This window comes from Chlamydotis macqueenii, chromosome 18 (genome assembly GCF_036417535.1).
Source record: "Chlamydotis macqueenii isolate bChlMac1 chromosome 18, bChlMac1.mat, whole genome shotgun sequence".
Classification (NCBI taxonomy): Eukaryota; Metazoa; Chordata; class Aves; order Otidiformes; family Otididae; genus Chlamydotis; species Chlamydotis macqueenii.
Genome location: NC_141573.1, coordinates 4335197 through 4357121, shown reverse-complemented (window position 1 = coordinate 4357121; position 21925 = coordinate 4335197). Strand labels below are relative to the sequence as shown.

The following is a 21925-nucleotide window of genomic DNA, read 5'->3' as shown; positions in this document are numbered from 1 at the left end:
AAGCTTAGGTGCATGCCACATGGGTGAGTGACTTCCAGTTGATGTTGTATTGAAGTTGACCTGCAAAAGAGAAAAAGTAGCTTGACCACCTTCTCAGTGTGTGAAAGAGAGGAGACAAAAGTAATATGTTACATGCTGCATTTTTACTTGAAATGTTCAGAGTTTCAGATCTCAGCAGAGTGTAAAAGATGAACTGTCTGTTGTGCGCTATGATCAAATGTTGACTGAGTTTCTTGAGCAATTTAATGGAAGTATCTAGAGTAAGAGACCTTTTTATCAGTTCTAATGACAGTTATCAAAGAGAGGTCTTCTCGATATGAATTAGTCTTTTTATCACTCTACTCTTTATAAACAGATGAATCACTGTCAAGGTTGTAATTCTCTGAATGTCTTAACATCACCATGTTAGTGTGCTGTATTTCTGATGAGAATGAAAATGTAGAGGGAGACTTTTCGGAGGGAAGGGAAGTGAGAGCTTTCCTGATCCCTTCACAACAAGGGAATAAAGGGGTGGTGAATTTTTCATTTGCAGGTCAACTTTAAATACAGGTTCCAGCCTCAAGCCTTATCTGTGCAATTTAATTATGGGGATATCTCCTCTTCTAGGTTAGGTTAGAAACAGTATCAGCATTTTTGTTTCAGTTTATGTTCCGTGGGTGTTTTTGTTGATGGTGGAGTTTTAATCACCTTATTATAATACTGAGCTCTCTCTCAAAAGTCTTGGTCTTTTAGCTGCACTTAAGTACTTCATGTGGCTTTATTCTGTACTATCTCTTCATAGTTCAAAAATACAGTACAGCTAAAATACTACATTGTCTCTCAGCTTCAAACTTGGGGTCATGGAATGGCTCTTAAAAGCACTAGAGTATCCAGTACACGAATTACAGCTGAATGGCCTTAGTTTAACCATTAAGAATTATCAGGCACTTCTTCTGAAGTGTTTACCAGTTTAAGACCATAACTCCAAGCCTCTGTTGAGAAGCAGTTCTCTCTGATCTCTGGTATCTGCTGATCACCTGTCAGATGTGCACTATTTGGCTTGCAAATGTGCTGAGTGGGCCTTGATGTCAGATCTTTTGTTAGCTCTTCATCTTGCTTTATATAATTCTAACAGACAAAACTGGTTTGCCTAGGCAATGCTTTTGTACTCTGATTTTCTTCTGTTTATCTATTAAGGATAATTACAGAACGCTGGAGAGATTCTTATAGTGTCTTACATTCATCCTTTTTGTAATCCTACATGTAAAATTCATACATTATAAATTGATCTTAACTTGTGCTTTTAAAACTGTAGAACTACTTACTTTTTCTGAAAATCATATTGTTACTGTAAGGATGCTTTGCCCTCCTGCCCCTGGTAAAGTAGATACCTTCTCCCTTCAGTGTCTTTCTGTAATTCATTGGTATGTTGTTTCCAGACTCGTACCTTTTCTGGGATAAATAGTTGAAAACCCTATTGCATGTACTGTTAACTCAGCATATTCTGCAAGTTGTATTAATTAAGAGTTTCCCTCTTTTAAACAGCGAATGTCTCATTATTCTGATAATAGTACATTTTTTAGCTAATACTACATAGACTTATAGTTTGGACACAGAATTTTAAGATTGAACTTTCTTTAGTAGTAATGTTATGATAATCCCTCAACTAAGTACTGCCACATACTATTCATATGGTACTCTAATAATCTTCTGCAAGCAGACGAAAAATGTTTCCATGATTTTTCATGTGGATACTTACTTTCCTGCTCCTGTCGTTTGTGTACTGTAAGAGCTGTGATGTGGCTATCTTTAGTTACTCTTGTGTCTCTCGTGTGAACTCTTCTGTAAACAGGCAGGTATTTCTGTGCATATGTTGTGTGTTCGTCCCTGCCTTCATTTCTTTGGATACTGCTTCTTAATGTTCAGAGAGTTGGATTTATGGTGCATTTTCCCAAAAAGAGGAAAACTACTTTGAATGTAGTAATTTCTTGTTAAAAGACTAAGGCTTGGCTTAAAGTACAAAGTTTAATCAACGTAGTTGTGCCAGCAAAGTTCCTAATGTATCGCTGCCACAAAGAAAGTTTTTTTCTTTAGTTAATCTCTCCTTGAAAGGAGATTGCAGAAGCTTTCATGATTACAGAAAAGCCTGTCTTTCTTAGATCTGTTGCAGAACTCTAGTGATATAATTACATAGGCAGAAACTTTGTTCTTCAGTTGTTGCCTAAATTTGCCGTGGCAGATCTTACAGTAAAATTAAAACTTGCAAGTGGATTTCGGTCAGTCTTTAAATTGGAATGTAATGCAGTTGTTAAATAGAAAAAAAACAGGCTGGAAGAAAATGTTCAGACACAGATGGGAAACTGTTTAGCAGAATACTTACAATTTATGGCATCTAAGACTTATTTAAAAGGTTCCAAATTATTTTATACATGGTCTCTCAATATCATTATGAGAGACTGTTCTCATATCTGCTGATTTTTAGAGCAAAAGGAATGAGACTGGCATGAAAAGGACCTTGGAAAAGCCAAGGCTAGTTTTTCAGAAGTCTAAAGATAGGACTGTTTCGTATGGTCTTTAGAATATCTTTCTGCCTTTGTCAAAGGTTGCTTTAAATAAAGTCTCAAAAATTTAGCTGGCTTATGCAAACAAAATTTCTTTTTCTGGAACTTTTGGATTTGTTTTTGTCTTCCACAGATGAGATTTTTTTAGATGATGATAATAAATTTGAGGCTGGGATTTATATCTAATAATTTCAGTGGACAACTATTCCTCGCTCTGTGCATGCATGGCAGAATATAAACAAGCTTCTAGAAACATTCAGCTGTGTCTGCCCTCTATGGTTTGTGCAGTTATTTTAGTGTATAGGGAGAGCTCTTGAACAGTACTTACATAGGACTGTAGAACTTAGTTTCTTAAAACTTGCATAAAATTGAATGGAATATATAACCTGCAGCTATTTTATAGGAATAAGAGTTCTGCATACAAGATAAAAAATAAAATACCAAGATTACTTCAATTCTGTAAACAGCAAGGGCATTATGACTCTTCAGTTAAATTGAGACCAGTCCATGAGCTGGAGCTGCAGTTTCAAATGGTAACTAATGACACATTAAAATAATAGTAAATGTCTTAATAATTGTACTGGTCTAGCTTCTACATAAATACTAAGGTGAGGGTGAACATTTTCAGTGGCTGATGGAATCTTTAACTCCACTTTTTGTGAACTAGTACAGTAAATACTATCAGTTATCGGAAAAGTACCCCAAGACAAATGACTTATGTTCCATTGATCAAGATGCAAAGCAAAACAATCTGTCCAATTCAGAAATAACTACCAACTGTAAAAAGTTTTGTTTGGGCCTAATAAAATAGGAGCTATAGCAGTCATTTTCTTTTGTTTACTTGATCACTGGAATTTTGTTAACTTTGAATGCATGTCTTTCAACTTAATTGGGTCATGTTTTTTCTAAAATTTAAATTTTTCTTCTTCCTATAGCCCTGCCATAGGACAGGCTGAGGCAGAGTCTCAGTGTTGCCCTGTTCAGTCTGAGGCAAGTGGGATTTATTTTATTCATTCTGGGGGCTTTCACAGCTTTATGGCTGTTGGATATTTATGTCCCCAAACTTGCAGCAAGTTTGGTGAAGGCCCCTAAATTTATTTTAATTTAGGTTTTTTAATTATCTTTTGGTAGATGGGCTCTATATTAATATTTATCTTTTTATTATCGTTGTGTTTTTAAGAGTCTTAGGGGGAGGGAACATGTTTTAAGATGCTGGAGTACCTTTTCTCTTAAGGAATGTTTCCTTCAAGGCTGCTCAGGTAGTCCTTCAGACACTGGCCCCCTCCCCCTCTTTCCCTGCGTTGCATTTGTGCTGTATTTGTTTTTGTTTTGGTAATGTGACTTTGTGTGTTTTCTGAACTAGTGGCATGTAAATATCACTTACTAATATTTCCTCTTCTGGGGAGATTTTTCTTTTGAAGTGGTTAAAATACTTAGGTTTTAACTAGTAAGTGAAATTTATAGTCACAAAATTGTGTAGCCTAAATTATAGACTACAATTTCTGTGGAGGAGATTAAGGAGTTAATATTGCTGCATATGTGAGCTGCACCACAACAAATATTAATGTAGAGCCCTGTGAAGAATAGAGATTTGAGTTGGTGAAATAGAACAGAAGAATGAGAAATCAAAGCTGCAGACTTGTTAGTTTGTCGGTTTCAGGGAATGCCTTTTCATCAGTCAAGTACACCAAACATGACAATATTTTGTCTATTGCAACAATACTGAAAGTCATATCCTTTTTTTTTTTTTTTTTTTTAAACCTTGTAGAATTCTGTTGCATATTCAAAACGTGCTTAGGCATATGCTTGTCTGAAGTTCCTTATTTCACACGGTGACTAGCAAAAAATTCTACCCTTTGTGAAGAAAAATGAGCTTTAGTGTTGTTGCCCACTATATTGCAAATAGATTGGCTTTGAATGCTTGAGGTTTCTTAGAGACAACTTCAGCTTCAGAAGAACAGGTTTTGTCCAAGGAGGTCTATCAACAGTGAAGTGGAAAATTAACAAATGCTGGAGTCGGGTTTTATAACTCTTCAAAATTTTTTAGATCTTTTTAAAATGTGTGGTATTTTTGAGCGTAGACTGTGTTTTGTTTCTTCAAGATTTTGCTAAATAATGCCCCCTCAGTGTGATTTCCAGTAATTTTAATTAAAGGATAGAGTTGAAGTTCTTAGTTACAAGAGTGAATTTTACATTCCTGCTGTACTCTTTGTTTGTATTCTGCCCGTTGCATTTTTCCTGTAGAAGGATGTCCAAATAGTCTCTGACTGGAAAGTTGACGTGTCCTTTGTTAACTGTTTCAAAATGATTGTTGAGCATGGTGGTGTTTTTCTAATTCTCTCCATGGTGCTACCTTTGATAACAGTGAAGATGAGAACAACACTTCAAGATATACTACTGCAACTAGTATTTGTTTCACATATTTAGTCTATAGGAGCATTTGGCTTAATTCTTACTTCCCTAGAATGTCTAAGGAAACCGTTTAACCAGAAATAATATGCAGTATGGCTGGTACTTGTTCCTTTAAATAGTTGAATCTCTTAGAGACTCAAAATGAAAAATAGACAAATTTCAAATGCCTGATACTGAACTTTGTTATCAGCTTCCATTTAAGGCTGATGCAGCACTAGGTAGTTTTTATCCAGCTGCTCGTATGCAGCTTGTCAAGCGCACAAAGCTAAAATTCAGATACGTATGCTGTATTGTGTTCAACGGACCACCCTACTTAGATCCACACTTGGGTTATCTCTTACAAGCTGATACCCTGGTGAGAGCTAAATTTTTTCATTTTCAGATAAATTGCTTTGATCTGGTTTTGTTGAAGATAATTAAGTTTAACATCTTCTTGGAAAAAAATGTCTCCAAAATGGAGTTCCTCTTTTCACTGTGTCATTATTTAAGCTCTGTATACTGATCCTTTGGAGCAAATGAGTTATTTCTTTGTCTTTTGGCATGTTTTGTAAACAAAACATAGCATTTTTCAGCATCACATTGCTTTAAAGAATTTTTTTTTCTTGAAACTGCTTTTAGGCTATTCTAAGGAGACTTAATTGCACACTTCTGAAAGATGCATTTGCCATTAATACAATTCTGCAGGGTGTTACTGTATGAATTAAAGTGGAGGTTGACTCTGGATTTTCCTGCTACACTGCAAATACCGCTTGTAATTTCTGGTGGGTATTTCACACATCCGTCGCTTCCATCCATTACATTCCTGTCCTTTCTCTAAGTCTCTACAAGACTGGACAGGTCTTTTTTTGTTCCCTCTTTGGGAGTTTGTAGCTTTAGCAGATTACGTTTGGGTTACTCTGATCTGTTAGCACAGACTAATGTTTGTCCTCAAATTTGCAGCAAGTAATGATGTGCGTTTTTCTTTTGTTATATGTTTTGTCCTTAAAGATACATGTGCAAGTGCTACTGTCTTCCTAGTCACAAGAATGGCATAATGGCTCTGTGCTTTTTGCTGGGAGTATCTCCTCGGCTATTAGAGCAGCTAGCCTGTCACCTCTTTAAAAGAACTTGTGAAATTTTGATCTAGTGCAAATGGTTCATGTTTTGCTCTTTTTGTGAAGTTCTGTTAGTGACATTTTCTTCCCTGCCTTCTTGTGTGGATCTAAGGGGGATAATTAAAAAAAAAATTACACTATAAATGAGATATCTATTTTGAGGGATGGTAGTGTGTTTTTACTGACACTCCAGTATTGCAGCTCTCAGTGTTGCAGCAGTCTGTATCACAAAAGTTGTACATCTCACTGTTTGTGGAATTTCTTTCCTAATGATGATAGTATTTTAGTGACTTGACTCCTGTAGGTATTAATGGAAGTAGACCTTGGGGAGTTTGGGGTTTTTTTTAAGCTTAAGTACAGGTACATGACTCTGCTAAATTGGGTGAATTTGCACCATCTGTTTTTAACAAGAGAAGTGAATGGGAGGTGTGGCAAATACAGTATATACCACATGTGAAGTTGGACTTGCTTCAGAATTGTATGATGAGTTAATAATGTGTTCTGTGCCTTGCCTACTAAAGATTGTAGCCTTTAAATACTCTGAGGAATAGGCTACCTCCAGAAGAATCTTTTTTGAAAGTGTATATACTTGCAATCAAAATAGTCAGAGCAGTGAAATAGTGGTAGTGACTGGATTCTATAAAAATGCAGGTATCCGTGACTGCCGTATTTTCCTGTAATAGTTGGAGTAGGTAGATACTCGTTGAGAGTAAGAAAAGTTTTGAGGCAGCCTTTGAAGGGATCAAGATAGAATTGAAGTTATTCTGAAGTGTAATGTGCATAACATTCTTTTTGAAGTTCTAAGAAAAACTTTGAGTTTCCTTACACATTGTAAACATCAGCTTTATGCAGTCTTTTGATTGTCAAAGCGCAGAATGTCATTAAGGCTCTAGTAGAAGAAAATATACTTTGAGTACAGTATTTGTAGATTCTGTTGTGTAGTGAATGCACTTTTACATTTGTTTTGTGAAGGTCCTTTAAGGGAGCCAGGCACTTTAGCTGCTTTTGCAGACACCCATATCCTGTTTTGAACTGTAGGATCCAGGATGTTACCCTCAGTCCTTTGTTCCTACCATCCTGATGGGTCAGCATTCGCTGTCCCTAGTATGAACGGTCTGTGGGGGTCGATACTTACCCACCTGATCACGGGTGTGAATAGTGAGACACTTGCACCTTCTGAGCAAGTTTACAATGACTTGTTTTAATCTTATGGGCTTTCTTGCAGTAGGAACAGTCAGCAACACTGTTGTTTTAATGACGATTAATTTAATCGCTCCATAAATATGGTCTTGAGCTTACCTTAAGGTTTTTCTTTCTCAGGGATTTAAAGAAGTTTACAAGTTTTGAGAAAATAGTGGAATTTTAATACCAGTGTCGTCTTAACTAAAAACAAACACACAACTTTGAGAGCTTGAAAGCTTCCTTAAAAACTTCTCTTCTTCGCAGTTAAAGCATATCTCTCTGTTAGCCTTATGCAAGCTTCAGACATGTCAAATTTTATTTCTTACGTTTTGTCTGAATCTTAACCGTGTTTCCAGCTGCTATTCACAAAGGGATGTGCGTAGAGTTTCAGTGTCTGCTGCCCTTAATAACCAGTATGTATAAATGATATTCACTAAGAGCAGCTTTGAATTACAAGAAGTTAATGCCATACAACCAAAGGAAACTGTTTCACTGTCTCCCAATTTAGGAAATTACATAATGCTTTGAAATAAAGATATAATGCAGAGCTTTTTTCTTTTTTTTTTTTTTTTTTTTTTCCATTGAGTTACTTGCATATATGTTTCTTGCACTGACTCTTTAGCTTCTTTCCCATAAATTTTAGTGGAAGAAAATATATTTTACTCTTTCATTTGTAAAAGTCTAGATAAGAAAACACTTTATGAGACTGTTTAATGAAGGAACCTGGTGATGTAAGTATTGTGATTTCCTTTGTTTGTAGTAGCCAACAGGATTACCTTGTTGAACTTCTGGCTTATGTATGAAAAATACCAGAAAAGTAAGGGCAAATTGAAAGTAGTTTTATAGTTGCCTTTACTTCATATACTTTTGTTAAGCAACAAATTACAGTAATTGAAGTTTGGCAGCTTTTTAAATGAAAAACTAAATTATGGGTTAAACTCCTTGGTTTAATACAATTTGTGTTTCTGTTAACTAGCAGCAGAATTTCAGCATTTGCTACTTACTGGTAGAGAAGAAAAATTCCACAGCACTGCCAGTACAGGTTAGTTTAATCTGTAAGTACCTGATGTTCCTATTTGAAATCATTTGTTCAAGTGGTACCACTTAAATACAGGAGGGGAATTTTGGTCTCTGAAATGTGAATGTATCTGTTATCTACTACTGTTTTCAGTAGTGAGTGAACGTCTGGATTTTTTTTTTTTTTTTTTAAGATCTGTAATGGTTTTAACTACACCTGCGGGTAGGTAGTATCTGCAAGTAAGGAAAATTTAATACGAAACCTTAACAAATAGCCATTGGTGTTACTGAAAAGTGTGAAGAACTAAAATTGACGTCACTTCTTCAGTAACATGCCTGTTATAAAAGAGGCTGTTCTATCAGTGAACCAGTTATAGGATCGGATATTTATTGTGTTGGAGAACAGGCATTTCTCTCTGCAAGAATCCATAGCAATTACATAATCTTTCAATTTTCTTTAGCTATTTCTAATTACTGTCTCGTACGAACAGATTTTTACTTTGTTAGGCCTGTAAGCCAGGAGCTTGTTCTTCTCTGGTTTTGTTGGTTTGTGGGTTTTGTTTTTGTTTTTGTTTTTTTTGTTAACCTATTTCAGCACTTCAGAGGCTACCTACAAATGTAGTTTTGCCCAGCTGTTTTATCTTACTTGAATTACTGCTCTGCATCAATTCTTTTTTGTTCTGCCATATTCCATACTCCTGGAAAATTCCAAATTTTATAGAACATTTTACACCTTAGAAGAAAATAGGAGAGATTTTTTGTGATTGGCTAGAAGATGCAACCTTCTCCAGAGTAGCTGCGTACATTTATTTAAGCTTTGTGTGGCTCATCTCTACATATCAGCATGGGAGATGAGAACTTTTTGTGCTGTAGCACATAGCATAGTTTCACAGCTGGATGTGCTGTAAAACTCTGTGCTTTAATTCACTTCTTAAGGACATGTTGTCACACAGTGAATTTGAGGGGGTTTTGACGTCATTGGTGCATAGTTACGTAGAAGCAATAGGTATTGGAAAGATCATACACTAATGTGGTAGCTGAACAGACACTTTAGTTCTGCCAGCTCATCTGAATGGTCTAGAGTAGTTTCATGAGTTGACCCTTCCAGCAGTATTGCTTATTTTAGAATTCTGAAATCCTATACAACGCTGCAGAATTCATCGTACTAACGTATAAAGTTTCAAGGGGGTTGTGTCTTCCCAGGTTTTAGAATAGCTACACTTGAAGTGTAGCTAGGACTAGAAGTCCTAGCGTCTTCTCTACGTCAGTTCTCAGTCATTCACAGTAAGTTGCTTTATCTGCAAAACTAGCTACATGCAAATTTTTGAGTAATGTTGCATAGGTGTTCCTCCCTAGAAGAAAAAAAAAAGTTATATAATAAAATTTATAGCTTATCTTTGTCTATATTTCCTAAATCTTAATGGCACATGTGTATGAATAATAGAGAGACCTTGCTGTGAAGCCATTATCCTATTAACAGAATGTATGTATCTCTTAATTTCTGTGGTTGACCCTAGCTGATAGTGCAATGCTGAATAATAAGTCAGAATGAGTAACTGACTGCTTTTGGCTGCTAAATTACTTTCTGAAGTCTCAGTTTTTACAGAGTTTGGATGCTGACCTGCACTACTTATACACCAGCTTGGCAGTCAGTGAGGATAACTAAGGGTTGTGGTGTTCTCTAGTGTCTTAGCAAGAAGTATATTTGTCCAGAGTCGATCCTAATATGAACTCTGGTAGAATGTAATCTTTTTGTGAAACTTAATAGTGGCAATTAATTACAGTACTTTTTGGTAGAATTAAGTTTGTTCCTGTCTCAAAGGAAAATAAAACAATACTAGGAACTGAGCTTCCATAACTGAGTGAGCAGTCTTAAGTTGTAGCTCAACTTCTGATACGCTGTTACAGCAGCTGTTCAGTCTAATGCAGGTCAGAAGTCTTCCTTCCCAGTTCTGATGCAGTATCTATGGAACAGTGAGTCAGTTCACACTATTTCCTTTAGACTTCTGCTTAGTGACTCTAACTTGCCCCTTCGGAGATTCTGGTAACTGCAGCGACCCCGGGCTCCAAACGGTTTTTAGTACCTTCCTAAAGTACCTTAAAGCACATGGTTGAATTATGTCCCCTTTCAGTAGCAGTACAGCCAGAGAAGTTAGTCTCATGTTTTTTCTATAACCTAATACTACCTTTGTGTAAATAGTATGAAAGGGATGGGATCATTGATCTTTTTCAAAAAACAGGTGGCAAAAAACTGAGGTTGAATTTAATTCAAGAAAGTGAGAGACTGGTAAGTATGTGCATCACTTTAATGCATGCAAATAATAGTAACAGTAACTAGCTTAATTTTATAGCATTCGTTTTACAAAAGAAGATTTAAAGGAAATACGGAGCTAACATTTGCATCCATTGGGAAACCTGTGAACTGTATACTTCAAGAGTGGATCGCTGCACATAGACATCTGTAATGTGTGTCTGCTACTTTGTAACAGTCTCTGATTAAACAGAAGTGAAACACCCTTTCTGTGTGTTTTTTTTTTCTCCTCTTGAGGACCTGTTTAAATGATTGTTGCAATTAATGGTCCAAAGTGTGTGTAAGTAGAAAATCTACCTTCGCTCATGTCACAGTTTGAATAACTTTGTGCTGTTCTTCGATTGTGTATAAACTGCAAAAACTTACTCATGTGAGCTCTGTCTTTAACCGGTGTTTATACCTAGAGACAACCAAAGGAATTCTCACTCCTTAACCTGTAAGTTTCTTTTGCTGCTGATCCGCTGTCCTTCTGCTGAACTGACTATACAAAAAAAAAAAAAGACAATATTTAAGTTGGAAGAGTCAGGGGAAATGTGGAGGAAAGTATTTAATAGCATTTTAGTAAAACCTGGAGAGAGGGCATGCTGTTAAGTGGTCTGTTCTAAACCCTTTCAGAGCAAAATGCTGGAGAGATGTGGTAGATTTGAAGATATGTGTCCTTCCAAGTCCTGTCTAGAAGACAAGAATGGATTACTCTACTAGGCTGGTTGGTCTCATTTGGCTGCCACTTGTAGATTAATTTCTAAAAGGTGGTAAAAGGAAGACAAATCCATGATTTTATTGCTACACTATCTGGAACAATTCAGAGCATTTTGAATTTGATCTGTATAATAAGGAGGAGCTTAACACTAAGTAGAGGACACTTCAGGGAAGACTACTACTTTGCATGAGCTCTTTGCTGGAGTTCGTGCTCTAACCCTTTTGCTCCAGGGAGACTTGAGGGGGTGTTTGAAAAACAGAGGAACTCCTTTGTCCTAAAAGCTGGCTAGTGCAAGGAGCGGGGGGGGGGGTCATGTGTTACCTGACTGATTGAAGCACTCCCAAGTTTGATTAATTGTGAAGAGTAAGAAGGATCCATCTGTACTTTCTGCCCTGTGAGCCTCAGCAGCTTGTTTTATAGTGCAAACCCTGAGTTCCAGTAGCTTATGCTTTTTCTCTAAATCTTGTTTTTCCTGTGGGGTGCAGGGGGAGGATTGTGTTTATAATACCCTGATGAGGTAAGGAGTCTGGATCTAAGCCTTTAGTTCCTGAGAAGTAGAAATGGGTATCTTGAAAAGCAAGACCCCTACTTAGGCCTCAAAGGAAAGAGTCTGCAGTGGTGTGGGCTGCAGGGCTGCTGTCTACAGTATCAAGTCAGGTGTCTGTGGGCAGGCAGGCAGGAACGAGATACCAGATGGACCCTCTTGGCCAAGTCTTCTGGCTTTAATTTTTTATCCTGGTAACTGTTTCTTTTTGAAAAATTGCCACAGCATTTGAGCAGGTTGTATAAACTGTAAGCAGTTAATGATTTTAGCTCCTAAGTTTGCATATGCTATTTCTGCCCTGGCTTAAAGCCATCCTTGTGCTCCATGCTAGACTTAAGAAAGCTGCCTTTGCCCAATTAACATATGCACCCCCTGTCACCCCCTGCCTCAGGGGTGAGGGACAGAGGGGTTTTTTTTCTAGTACCCTAGCTCTCTTGCTCCTATCAGTTCAGATGCTGTGTTGTGGTTTGGTCCTCCAGTGCACCTTCCTAGCTCATCTTGGGGACAGCTGCCTTTGATGTGCTTAACCCCTTAAGGTTAAGCTTGACCATTAAGTGTTCACTTAACCCTGGTGAGATCTGCCAGCCTGGATTGCCCAAGCCAGAAGTGCAGCCCTGCAAGAGTCTACTTTGCTCTTGTGTCTCCCAGGTTGAGGGCAAGGAATGGAGACAAGTTTAGCGTGGGCGGCAGTCATAGAATCATAGAATGGTTAGGGTTGGAAGGGACCTTCAAAGGTCATCTAGTCCAGCCCCCCTGCAAGGAGCAGGGACATCCCTGACTAGATCAGGTTGCTCAGAGCCTCATCCAGCCTGGCCTTGAACGCTTCCAGAGATGGGGCCTCCACCACCTCTCTGGGCAACCTGTTCCAGTGTTCTATAACCCGCATCGTAAAAAATTTTTTCCTAATTTCTAATCTAAATCTACCCCCCTCTATTTTAAAACCATTACCCCTCGTCCTATCGCAACAGGCCCTACTGAACAGCCTCTCCCCATCTTTCTTGTAGGCCCCCTTGAGGTACTGGCAGACCGCTATCAGGTCTCCCCGGAGCCTCCTCTTCTCCAGGCTGAACAGCCCCCACAAGCTTTGGTTTTGCTTCCTGAGGCCAGAAGGTGGAGGCTTGGACCAAAGAGAATAATATTTGGTTTAATCCTGTTTGAGACTTGATTTGTTCTGAATTCATAGTGCCTTGCAATTCCTTTTACAGTTTTGGCTGTGCCCAGATCTTGTCCGAAGCTGGAAAAGCAAATCATACCTTGCTACTGTTAAAACTACATCTTCAGGTAGGGTAATTAAGCATGTGTAGAAGTGGTAATTCTTAAAGATTGTTTACTAGATTAAAACTTAAGCTATATGACATTTTCTAGAAGTTTTAGTGACAATATCAGTATCAAACTGTGAAACTCCAAGAATAACAGCCAACTTTATTATTAGAAGCTTAATGTAACATGATGGTTGCAGACACAACCCCGACAACAAACTTATTTGCATTTTTCAAATGAGTAAATCAGGCTAGACAATTTTTCAAGCATAGATATATACAATAGACAAATTTGAGTCATGTACTGTGTGGGCATTTCTTGGTTGATGCTGCAAAAACGTTTTGCCAAGGGCAAGAATTGTTTGGATTATGAAATCATAACTCTTACCAATAGTCTTTCGTGTCATCAATATCTAACTGCTCACATGTCTGCACCCAATCCCAGGTACAGATATATCTGGTATGGTTTGTAATATTTATATAGAGAAGCAAGGTAAGAGTGATGTAAAGTTTGAGACCTGCTACTGATCCTGATGTTTGCAAAGTTGACTTAAAATTGCTTACTATCCCTCTGTGCTTCGGTACTGGATATTGGCTTGCAGTTGATGGGTAGATGTATTTCTTATATGGTACATGTATGTTACAGCCAGTGTAGTATACGTGTTGTAAGTCCACTTTTTGTTGCTAATTCAGGAAGAACATGATAGAGTTACAGTGGACAAACTGTTACTGGTCAGGACCATTCAGAAATTAATTTAAAATCCTAATTTGTGAGCTGAGAAGAAAGGGATCCCTGCTATACTTGTTTATTGCAGAGATCAGTTCTCCAAATATTGGGGGGGGGAGAGAAATAGTGGGGTTCCCCCCCCCAATATTGCTATTATTGCTGTCTTAAGTTACTCCAGAAGTATCAAAAGCTTCTGTTTCAAGGTATCTTTGACTAGTAGGTTTCAAATTTTTTTAGATATTTGATCATTATTGTAGTAGTTAATTGTGATTATCTTGCTACCTGGTGTTCAGGCAGTGCAGTCTACCTTTTGTTTTAAATGTGACAATGGACACTTTCACTGCTGTCTCTTCTAACAGCGTGGTAGGTACTGCTAATTTACTAAATACCTTGTATTCTGCTGGCAGTTGGATTATTTTCAACCTCAATGTTGAAAGCAACAAGACCATTAAATGAAAAGCCTAAATAAAAGGTCACATTTTCATTTCCAGGGGGCACTGAATCATGATGGAGTGGCAAGATGGGAAACTCCTTCATGTGACCACGTATAAATAACTGTCTGTCTTTGGTCCAACCAGAAACTCTTTTGAGAACATCACGAATCTTGGCAATATTCCATACAGATCCATGTAGCCACTTCATCCTCCTCTCATGTAAGGACCCACAAATTAATTTATCAATTTTAGTTTTGTGCACAATCTTACCTAAGCCATAACCCTTTCCCAGAAAAAAGTGTGTGTAGATTCTTTTCTTTCTGGTAGGAACATCTTTCATCTTGATGTCATATAAACGTTTCAGGGTTTGAAGGGCTGAGTTTAGAATTTCATCTTTATCTGGAGTAGGCTCTCTGTCTAATGCCTCATCTGGCCAGTACAGCAAGGTGAGTAAAAAATGGGCACTGGCTGGAAACGATCTTTTTCCTTTAAAGAATCTTACAGTGAGCTCACGAAGAGTTTGCACTGGAAGAAGTTTGGCTGATCCTGGTGCCAAGCATGCTAATGTGATGTGGCACAAAATATAATTGATCAGATCGTTGTCCTCCAGCTTGTCCCTTAGTGGGTTTTCTGTATAGAAACTAAGGATCTTTTCTAGCTTTTCAGCTGACCTGTTCTCTTTCTTATCTGTTAAGAATGACAGGATATTAGTGAAACTACCTCCACCGTTCTTGTAAATATTCATGCGTCTCATCAGCTGACTCTCGGGGCCACTGTGGCTGTCCTCAATAAGTGATGTTGAGATGAAGAATTTGGCATATACCTCAGACTGTCTTTTTAGCCATTTTCTGGGATTATAAATTTGTTCTTCCTTTTCATATTTTTCATCTTCGTCTTCCTTCTCATGGTTTTTATCTGTTTGGAAATAACTTAGGTCTTCTGAAATCCATTCCAGAGCATTGTACAGGTTGTGGCGTAAGCCTTTTAAGCGGGAGTGAAGCCGTCCCCATGTTTTTTCAATGTCTTTAGGAATGTAGTCTGTGATCAGGTATTTCACAAGCTCGGAATGTTCCCCCTCTGGACTCCTGCAAAATACATCGACTGTGGACAAAAATCTAAGAAGACGACATCCTACTTCTACTTCTCCAAAATAGCCAGCGTTGTTCATGCTGTCACGTTCTGCTTTTGCAGCCTGTTGTGCAGCCCTGAAACATTTCATAGCTTTAAGAGCAATCTCTATCTTTTGAATTATGCTTTCAGGAGTGTCCTCCTGTGTCATTTTATCCACAGTGAAACTAAACCATTTCCTGTAGACTTGACCTTCTGTATCTAAAATATAGGAATCATTTGGCAAATGATATTTTGCAACCCCTGCCCAGTGCTCCGCATCTTTAAATTTTTCATTATTGTAATGCAGTCTGGCAAGCTGCTGGGCAAAAAAAGCATCTTTTCCAAGGAGTTCGTACGCAGCTTTTAAAACAGCTATAGCTTTTTCACAGTCTTCAGCTTTACAGACATGTTCAATGAACGGGGAGAAGAGAGTGTCAGTGTTGTCACCCCTGCTTCTTTTATCACGTCGAATGAACAGATCTCTGATGAACTTTATGAATTCCTCTTGTCCAAATCTGTTTTCAAAGAGCATCTTTTCCTGAAGAAGGGTCATTGCAAGTTGACTTTGAGGTTCGTTCCCTGAAAGCTGATGCAGAATTTCTTTTGCAACCAGGCAGTGTATTATCCGAACAGATGAAATATAGGTGGTACTTTCCCTTAGCTCGATAAAAATCATTCTTGCTTGTTCGCTTAAGTGACTTTTGAAATCATATGCTCTTGATTTCCTTTCTGTATATACCCCTAGTCCCAGAAAAGCCTCGCAGTGTGACAATGAAACGTATGAATTGGGTACATAAAAGTTAAGCAGAGCCACATAGCACATCAAACGGGTGTCACGAGAAGAACGGTCTATGTCTTGCAATATATGCCCTACAAAGTCTCTCACATACGTTTCATTGAACTCCTCACACATCAGGACAAACGTAAGTATGAATTCTGGCTTGACATCTTTCTGCTTCAGTTTTTCAAGTTTAGTTATGAACAGGCTTTTCTCAGAGTCTGTCAGCTTGTGAGTGACAGCGACTGTGTCTAGTGGAGAAGCCTTGCAAAGCCTTTCAGGGTCATTGGATCGCCTGCAGCACATTAGGATGAAGTAAGGTCTGGGAGAATTAATTTTCCTAGTTGCTACAGCATCCATTAACTCATTCTTTAGTTCTTCTAAGTAGTCTTCATCATAATCTTCAATGAGGAGGAGCACAGGAAGACAATGACTGATTTCTTTTTCTTCATAATCTCTAAATGCAAGCGCATGCTCACAGACAGTTGCAGGGGAATATGAGGCTTTGATAACAGCACATCTTAAGTCCTTTCTTCTTTTCCATAGAACTTGTCGTGCTATTGTGCTTCCACCACTCCCAGGATGGTGAAATATCTTCAGTTTAGCCACAGAATAGTTGAGTCTGCTTCCTCGTAAGATATCATCTAGGAGTTTGCTAGCATCCTTGCATGCTTCACGTTCAATGATTTCCCCACAGCGTCTTTTATCAGCAAGCCAGAAGTTTTCCCAGATTATTTTTCTCCCTCGGTAAAAATTTTGTTCTATTTCTTGTATTTGTTTTTCAGTCAAAAGATCTAATTTTATATCATCACATTGGTCAACACAAAGGATTTCTAGAGAAAACATTTTCTCTTCTTCCAGCGAGGGAAGTGTACACAGGCCTCTAGTGGAAACTGGCAGGTGCCTGGGTTGTGCTGTAGAAGGCAGCATTGACTGAATGGTGGCATCTACGTGACTTAGTTTCATACCCACAATGCTGCACTGTTCTAGTGACTCAATGCTGCAGGATGCCTGAGCTAGGTTAGCCCACTTCCTGTAATTGTCTCTGGACTCTGCAATGCAAATGATGTACTCCGTGCCATTCATCTCTGTATAGAATTCCTGAAAGGTGTCCACAAGTGGTTTCTGCACTGGTGATAGCAATAGGAAAAGCACAATGAAAGACCGCTTTGGCAGGATTTCGTCACAGATACGAGTAATAGCTTTCTTAAGGTATTTTTTTTTCGTTCTGATCCATGTATTTTCATCACAAGGTTTTTCATCCCCATGGAAGTCACTGCGCCCATTGCAGAATATCCAGTTAGTCTGATCAAACAGGCACAAATGTTTCTGAGAGGGAGGGTTGCCAGTCTTACTTTCATTGGAAAAATCTTGTAAAAAATAAGACCTTGTTGCATGGTGTTCTTTGTACTTGCTATGCAGTCCCGACACATTAGAATCTTCATCAAAGTCAAAGACGCAGAAAATGTTTAAGTGCATTAAAAAGTTGATATAGTTCAGATTATCCTTTTCACATCTGTTTGTGACAAGGATGTACTGTAGGCAATCATCCATATAGCTTTTGCCATCATTTATTAGAATTGATAGCTTTCTTCCTAAATTTTGAGATATTTCTGTATTTACTTCTGCGCTGGTGAGCTCTGCTTTTTCTCTTTGAGCATCCCTGTCTTGTAAACCTTGAATAAAAGTAGCTAGATCGTTGTGCTTTACAGGTTCAGATTTTGCTCCTAGTCTCTGATAGAGAGCTCGATCTTTTGCCAGGATCACCTTCCGGCTGTCTTCATGGTACTTTGGCAAATACACTTCAAAAAGCCTGTTCTTTACTAAACTGGACATTGGTTCAATGTCAACCTCCACCACAAATCTTTGTTCCTGAGAGTCTTTTGAAATCACTTCAACAAAAACAGGTGGGTGAATACATTTCCTTGCAATTTCTTGTACATTTTCGGGAAAACATTTTTCTATATAATCTAATGCATCAACATAGTATTCTCGCTCTTTGACCTTTATGCCAATGATCTGTCCATGTTTCCAACCCCTGTCATCGATGCTGTCCATGATACCAAAGTGTATGGTGCCATTTGTTCGAATGTTCATGCAGGCTGAAGCAAATCGTATCACTTCACAGGCAAATTTTGATTGTAATTGATTTTTGTTCAGTTCTGCAGCAATGGCAAAAGATTTGTATTCATGGCAAGGAGTGATTAAATCATTGACTCCTGATTCTGGAGCAAGAACTCTGTCTTTCACATATTTGAAATCAATGTTCTGACTTCTAAATGGTCGACAATTGCTGAGCTCTAAAACTTCATCAGCACTTTCAAGTTGGAGTTTGTTACTTCTCCTTTGCCTTTTGCCGGAAGTGGAAGCTGTGTTGTCTCTGATAGTTTTATCTGCTGGACCACAGCTGTCTCCACTTGAAGTTTTTTGAGTGGGGACATTTTTGGGTCTTACTGGATCTGTTTGCGCATCAGTACTGTCAGATGTCTTGCTTCTGGAATGCTTGGCTTGCTGTGCATTTTCCTGTAGGTGCATAAGTTCATTTCTCTTGCGGATAAACACGTGGATTTGGCCTGCCTTCATACCTATGCCTTTTAGGAAAGATTCATCCAGTTCCACTAGTGCTGGGCCTGTCACTTCTTCCGCATGTAGTTTCTCTACATAGTCTTTCTTGATGCCAATGGATTCTAGCCAACATTTGACATGGTTCTCATCCCATTTATTCACAGGTAATGTTCTGTAATCTAGAAGTTAAAATTATATATTAGTAATACAAACTAAAGACGTGTCAGCATGCTTGACAAGGCATTCTAATCCTTGCAAAACTGGCCGCGCTGAATGCTCGATTGCTTGCTTTCTGCCAGTCACAGAGAGGGACTGTGTCTTAACTTCTCAAATATGTTAGTTCTCATGACTAAAAGCATCCTTACCCTTAATTAAAAGCAATCCTAAGCAATGGTGCAAGACTAATAAATCAGTGAAACGGGAAACTCTGAGGGAGGTTTGGAAACTGTCCTCAAAGGGAGTCATGGAAATAACCCAAAATGTTTTTGAGGGGAATGATATGGTAAGGTTATCAGAACTGATAGAGGCCGAATTCTCTAAACTAGAGAGTTCTGGGTAGATCATTTACTCACTTGAGTCTGTCTGTTTTCTGCTAAATGCATCAATACAAACCGTAAGATGTTAAGAGTACAGATTAGGTCTCTGCTAGAGATTAACCCTTAAAATGCAAGTACTAAAAAGCAAATTGCGACATGTAAAGTGCAGATTTTCTGAAAGCAGCACATACCCATTGTCTTTGATGAGGGAAATCCTCCTGTAAATGAACAAAACCCTAGAGAAGGGAAAAAATAACTGTCTTCAGATTTGCAGTTAACATTCCTTTGTTAGCTAAAGTTGACTTGCCTATTCTGTTTTCCCAAGCCTCTTCCCACCTTTTTGGTCCAAGGTAGTTCTGTACCTCTAAAGCCCAGTCAACAGCTGCACTGCTTCTGTGCACCTCTGCTGAGTGAAGGCAGCTATTCTTGCTTCTGACGTGTGTGTAAAGGAGATGGGGTTTTGCTAGAGAAGCGTGTGCTGACAGCAGCTTTGCCCATCTAACAGCTACTTCTGTTAGGTATTGGAAACAAGGAGGCCCAACTCTGTATCCCCTAGGTTACACAGTATCTCTTGCTTTTTGTTCATGTCTCTTTCTTGCTATCACTTTCCCTGCCTCTTGCTCCTCCCACTCCTGTTTTTTCTCCTTTTTTGCATGTATTCGCTCCCCCTCTTCCCCCCCCCATCTGTTCTGGTGCTCACTGAATTTTCCATGTAGCAGTTCAACTTGCTGCCCAACCCAACAGAAGACTATTTTTTCAGTGAGGTGGCCTGGCCTGATCCATGACACCCTCTGCCTTGCTCTGGCTCCATTTACAGGGGTACAGAGAGGGACTGCAGCAGGGATAGCTGGTTCTGTACTGCAGGAGGAAACACTAAATAATCCTGCTCGGCTTAACACCAGAAATGTACGATAGGTTCCCACAGTCAGCAGTAACCATCCATGAGCTGTGCACTTGTCAACAAGGGTCACAGTGAAAGGGGCGGGGTGGTGGTGATGTTTCTCTTACTGTAGTGTGGAAGCTCAACTCCGTGCTGGTTCAGCAGGTACCTGTAGCCCGGCTAGCTCCATCCCTGCAGCTCATGGTGGTACAACAGCAACAGGCGCAGATTTTGAATTCAAGTGTAAAAGGAGCACACAAAGCAGTTGTGGGGCTCTATGCAGGTTCCCTGCAACGCCTGAAAGTACAGAGGCTGTTACTGAGGGAAGGCAAGGAGCACTCGCTCCCTAGGACTGCGGCTTGAGGTGAGTTATGTCCCTGAAATCTAGCCTTACGGTGCCTTTGGCCACCACCCCCCCTCCCAGGGCTGTGCATGTAGAGTGGTGAGCCACTGCCCTGTGCTTGCTGTGATGTCACACAGCATTTCGGGAGGAAACGAAACTTAATGGGGAATAGAAACCTGGGTGGAGCCCCAGCTCCCTGCACAGCCCTGTGCTGGAGGGAGCCCGGGGGGGGGGGGGGGGGGGGGGGGGGGGGGGGGGGGGCGCCGGGCTGGGGAGCAGAGAGTGGCAGCTGTTTTGTCGTCCCTGCAGCCTCCATCTACTCCAATGGGGCCTGGGCACTATCGGCTGCATGGGTAGGCAGGGAAGGGACAGCAGCGGTGGGGGCAGAAGATCTACTCCCTCTGAGCTACTCAGTCTGTCCCCTTAACTGCTGAGCAGTCTGTTCCCCGTGGGACGGGGCAGAGCTGGGTGGCAGTGCAGAGAGATCCTCACTTTTCCTAGGCCTGCTGCAGTGAAGTAACCTGCTAGGTGGAGAACAAACTCCCAGTTCCTACCTTTCCCCCTCCCACCTCCCCACGCTGGACCCACACGGCCAGGGAAGGCTTACCTTGCAGATCTTGTGGGTGCCTGCAGTGCTGTCCTGCCAGATCCTGCCTACAAGGAAAGTGTTCCCAAAGGAGGTGAGGGAGGGAAGGTGTTCCAGCCTGCTGCGGTGTCAGGCTCTGCCAGCCGCTGGCTCAGCAGCAGGGACGGGAGTCTGAGCCCTCTGGTCCCTTTTAAGTGGTCCTACTGATAGCTAGCAATGGAAAGTGAAACTGCTTTATGCAAATATTCTGGATTATCCAAGTCTCCACCCCCTTCTCGTCAGTGCTGTTGCTGGGTGGTGCTGCCTTTGCAGTCCTGCTGACATGCTCTCCTTCCTGCACGGCCTGGGGAGAACCCCTTGTGTAGCTGCACACCGAGGCTGTGGGCCGTGCCCGTCACAACACGGTATGTGTCAAGGGGCTTGGCCAGGGCCGGTGTTTGGATGGTTTGTTTATTTGTTTGTGGGTGTTTTTTTTTTTAACTAGGCAACTTAAAAAAGCCCCACCCCATTTACTGCTCTCTGTATTATGTACCTACTCACTCCAGGCCAGCTCAACAAAGTAAATAGTGAAGAGAGGGTGGCAAGATCATCAGCCCTCACTAGTGCTGGGGCACGGGGCAGGGCTGTGCTGGTATTTGCCATGTGAGGCACACCCCCAGCCTTCCAGGCTCTAGCAGACAATCTGTCTTAGAGGCTGGCTTTTTTTCCTGTAAACCACGTGGTCATTCAGGAGCTTCGTTTCACACAAAAATTATAACTTATCGGTATCTGTCTCAGTCCTGCACAGCAATAACATTTTTGCAGCCTGCAATCATTCCAGCCATTTTATCTTACCCATTCACCTGCCTCAGACACCAAGATGTAGGTAGGTAGATGTTGGAACAACAGCATGAGGCTCCTGAGCCTT

General features: G+C 39.9%; 2 protein-coding genes across 9 annotated transcripts in view; one reads left to right on the top strand and one right to left on the bottom strand.

Annotated features, from left to right (window-relative positions):
* The window catches only part of ZNF207 (zinc finger protein 207), a 26190-nt gene extending 11776 nt beyond the window's left edge, over positions 1–14414 (top strand). For 2 of the 7 annotated variants that reach the window (XR_015260520.1, XR_015260516.1), the window contains exons 13-14: positions 3476–3530; positions 8208–8801. The gene's annotated coding sequence lies outside the window, so the exon portion shown is untranslated. Of the gene's footprint in view, positions 1–3475; positions 3531–8204; positions 8802–10485; positions 10763–13005; positions 13082–14277 lie in introns of those variants that run through there. The other 5 variants (XR_015260519.1, XR_015260518.1, XR_015260515.1 and 2 more) reach the window with 4 other exon arrangements.
* Positions 13928–21925, bottom strand: LOC104485113 (sterile alpha motif domain-containing protein 9-like). Of its 2 annotated transcripts, XM_086762020.1 has the most exons (4): positions 21040–21925; positions 20218–20386; positions 19401–19445; positions 13928–18852 (listed from the first exon to the last, which is right to left on the bottom strand). In XM_086762020.1, exons 3-4 carry the CDS (start codon positions 19402–19404, stop codon positions 14168–14170), a joined length of 4689 nt encoding a protein of 1562 aa, XP_086618146.1. In that variant the 5' UTR covers positions 19405–19445; positions 20218–20386; positions 21040–21925; the 3' UTR covers positions 13928–14167. The 2 variants fall into 2 exon arrangements, with proteins under 2 accessions (XP_086618146.1, XP_086618147.1); XM_086762021.1 differs by lacking the exons at positions 20218–20386; positions 21040–21925 and having other exon boundaries at positions 19401–19909.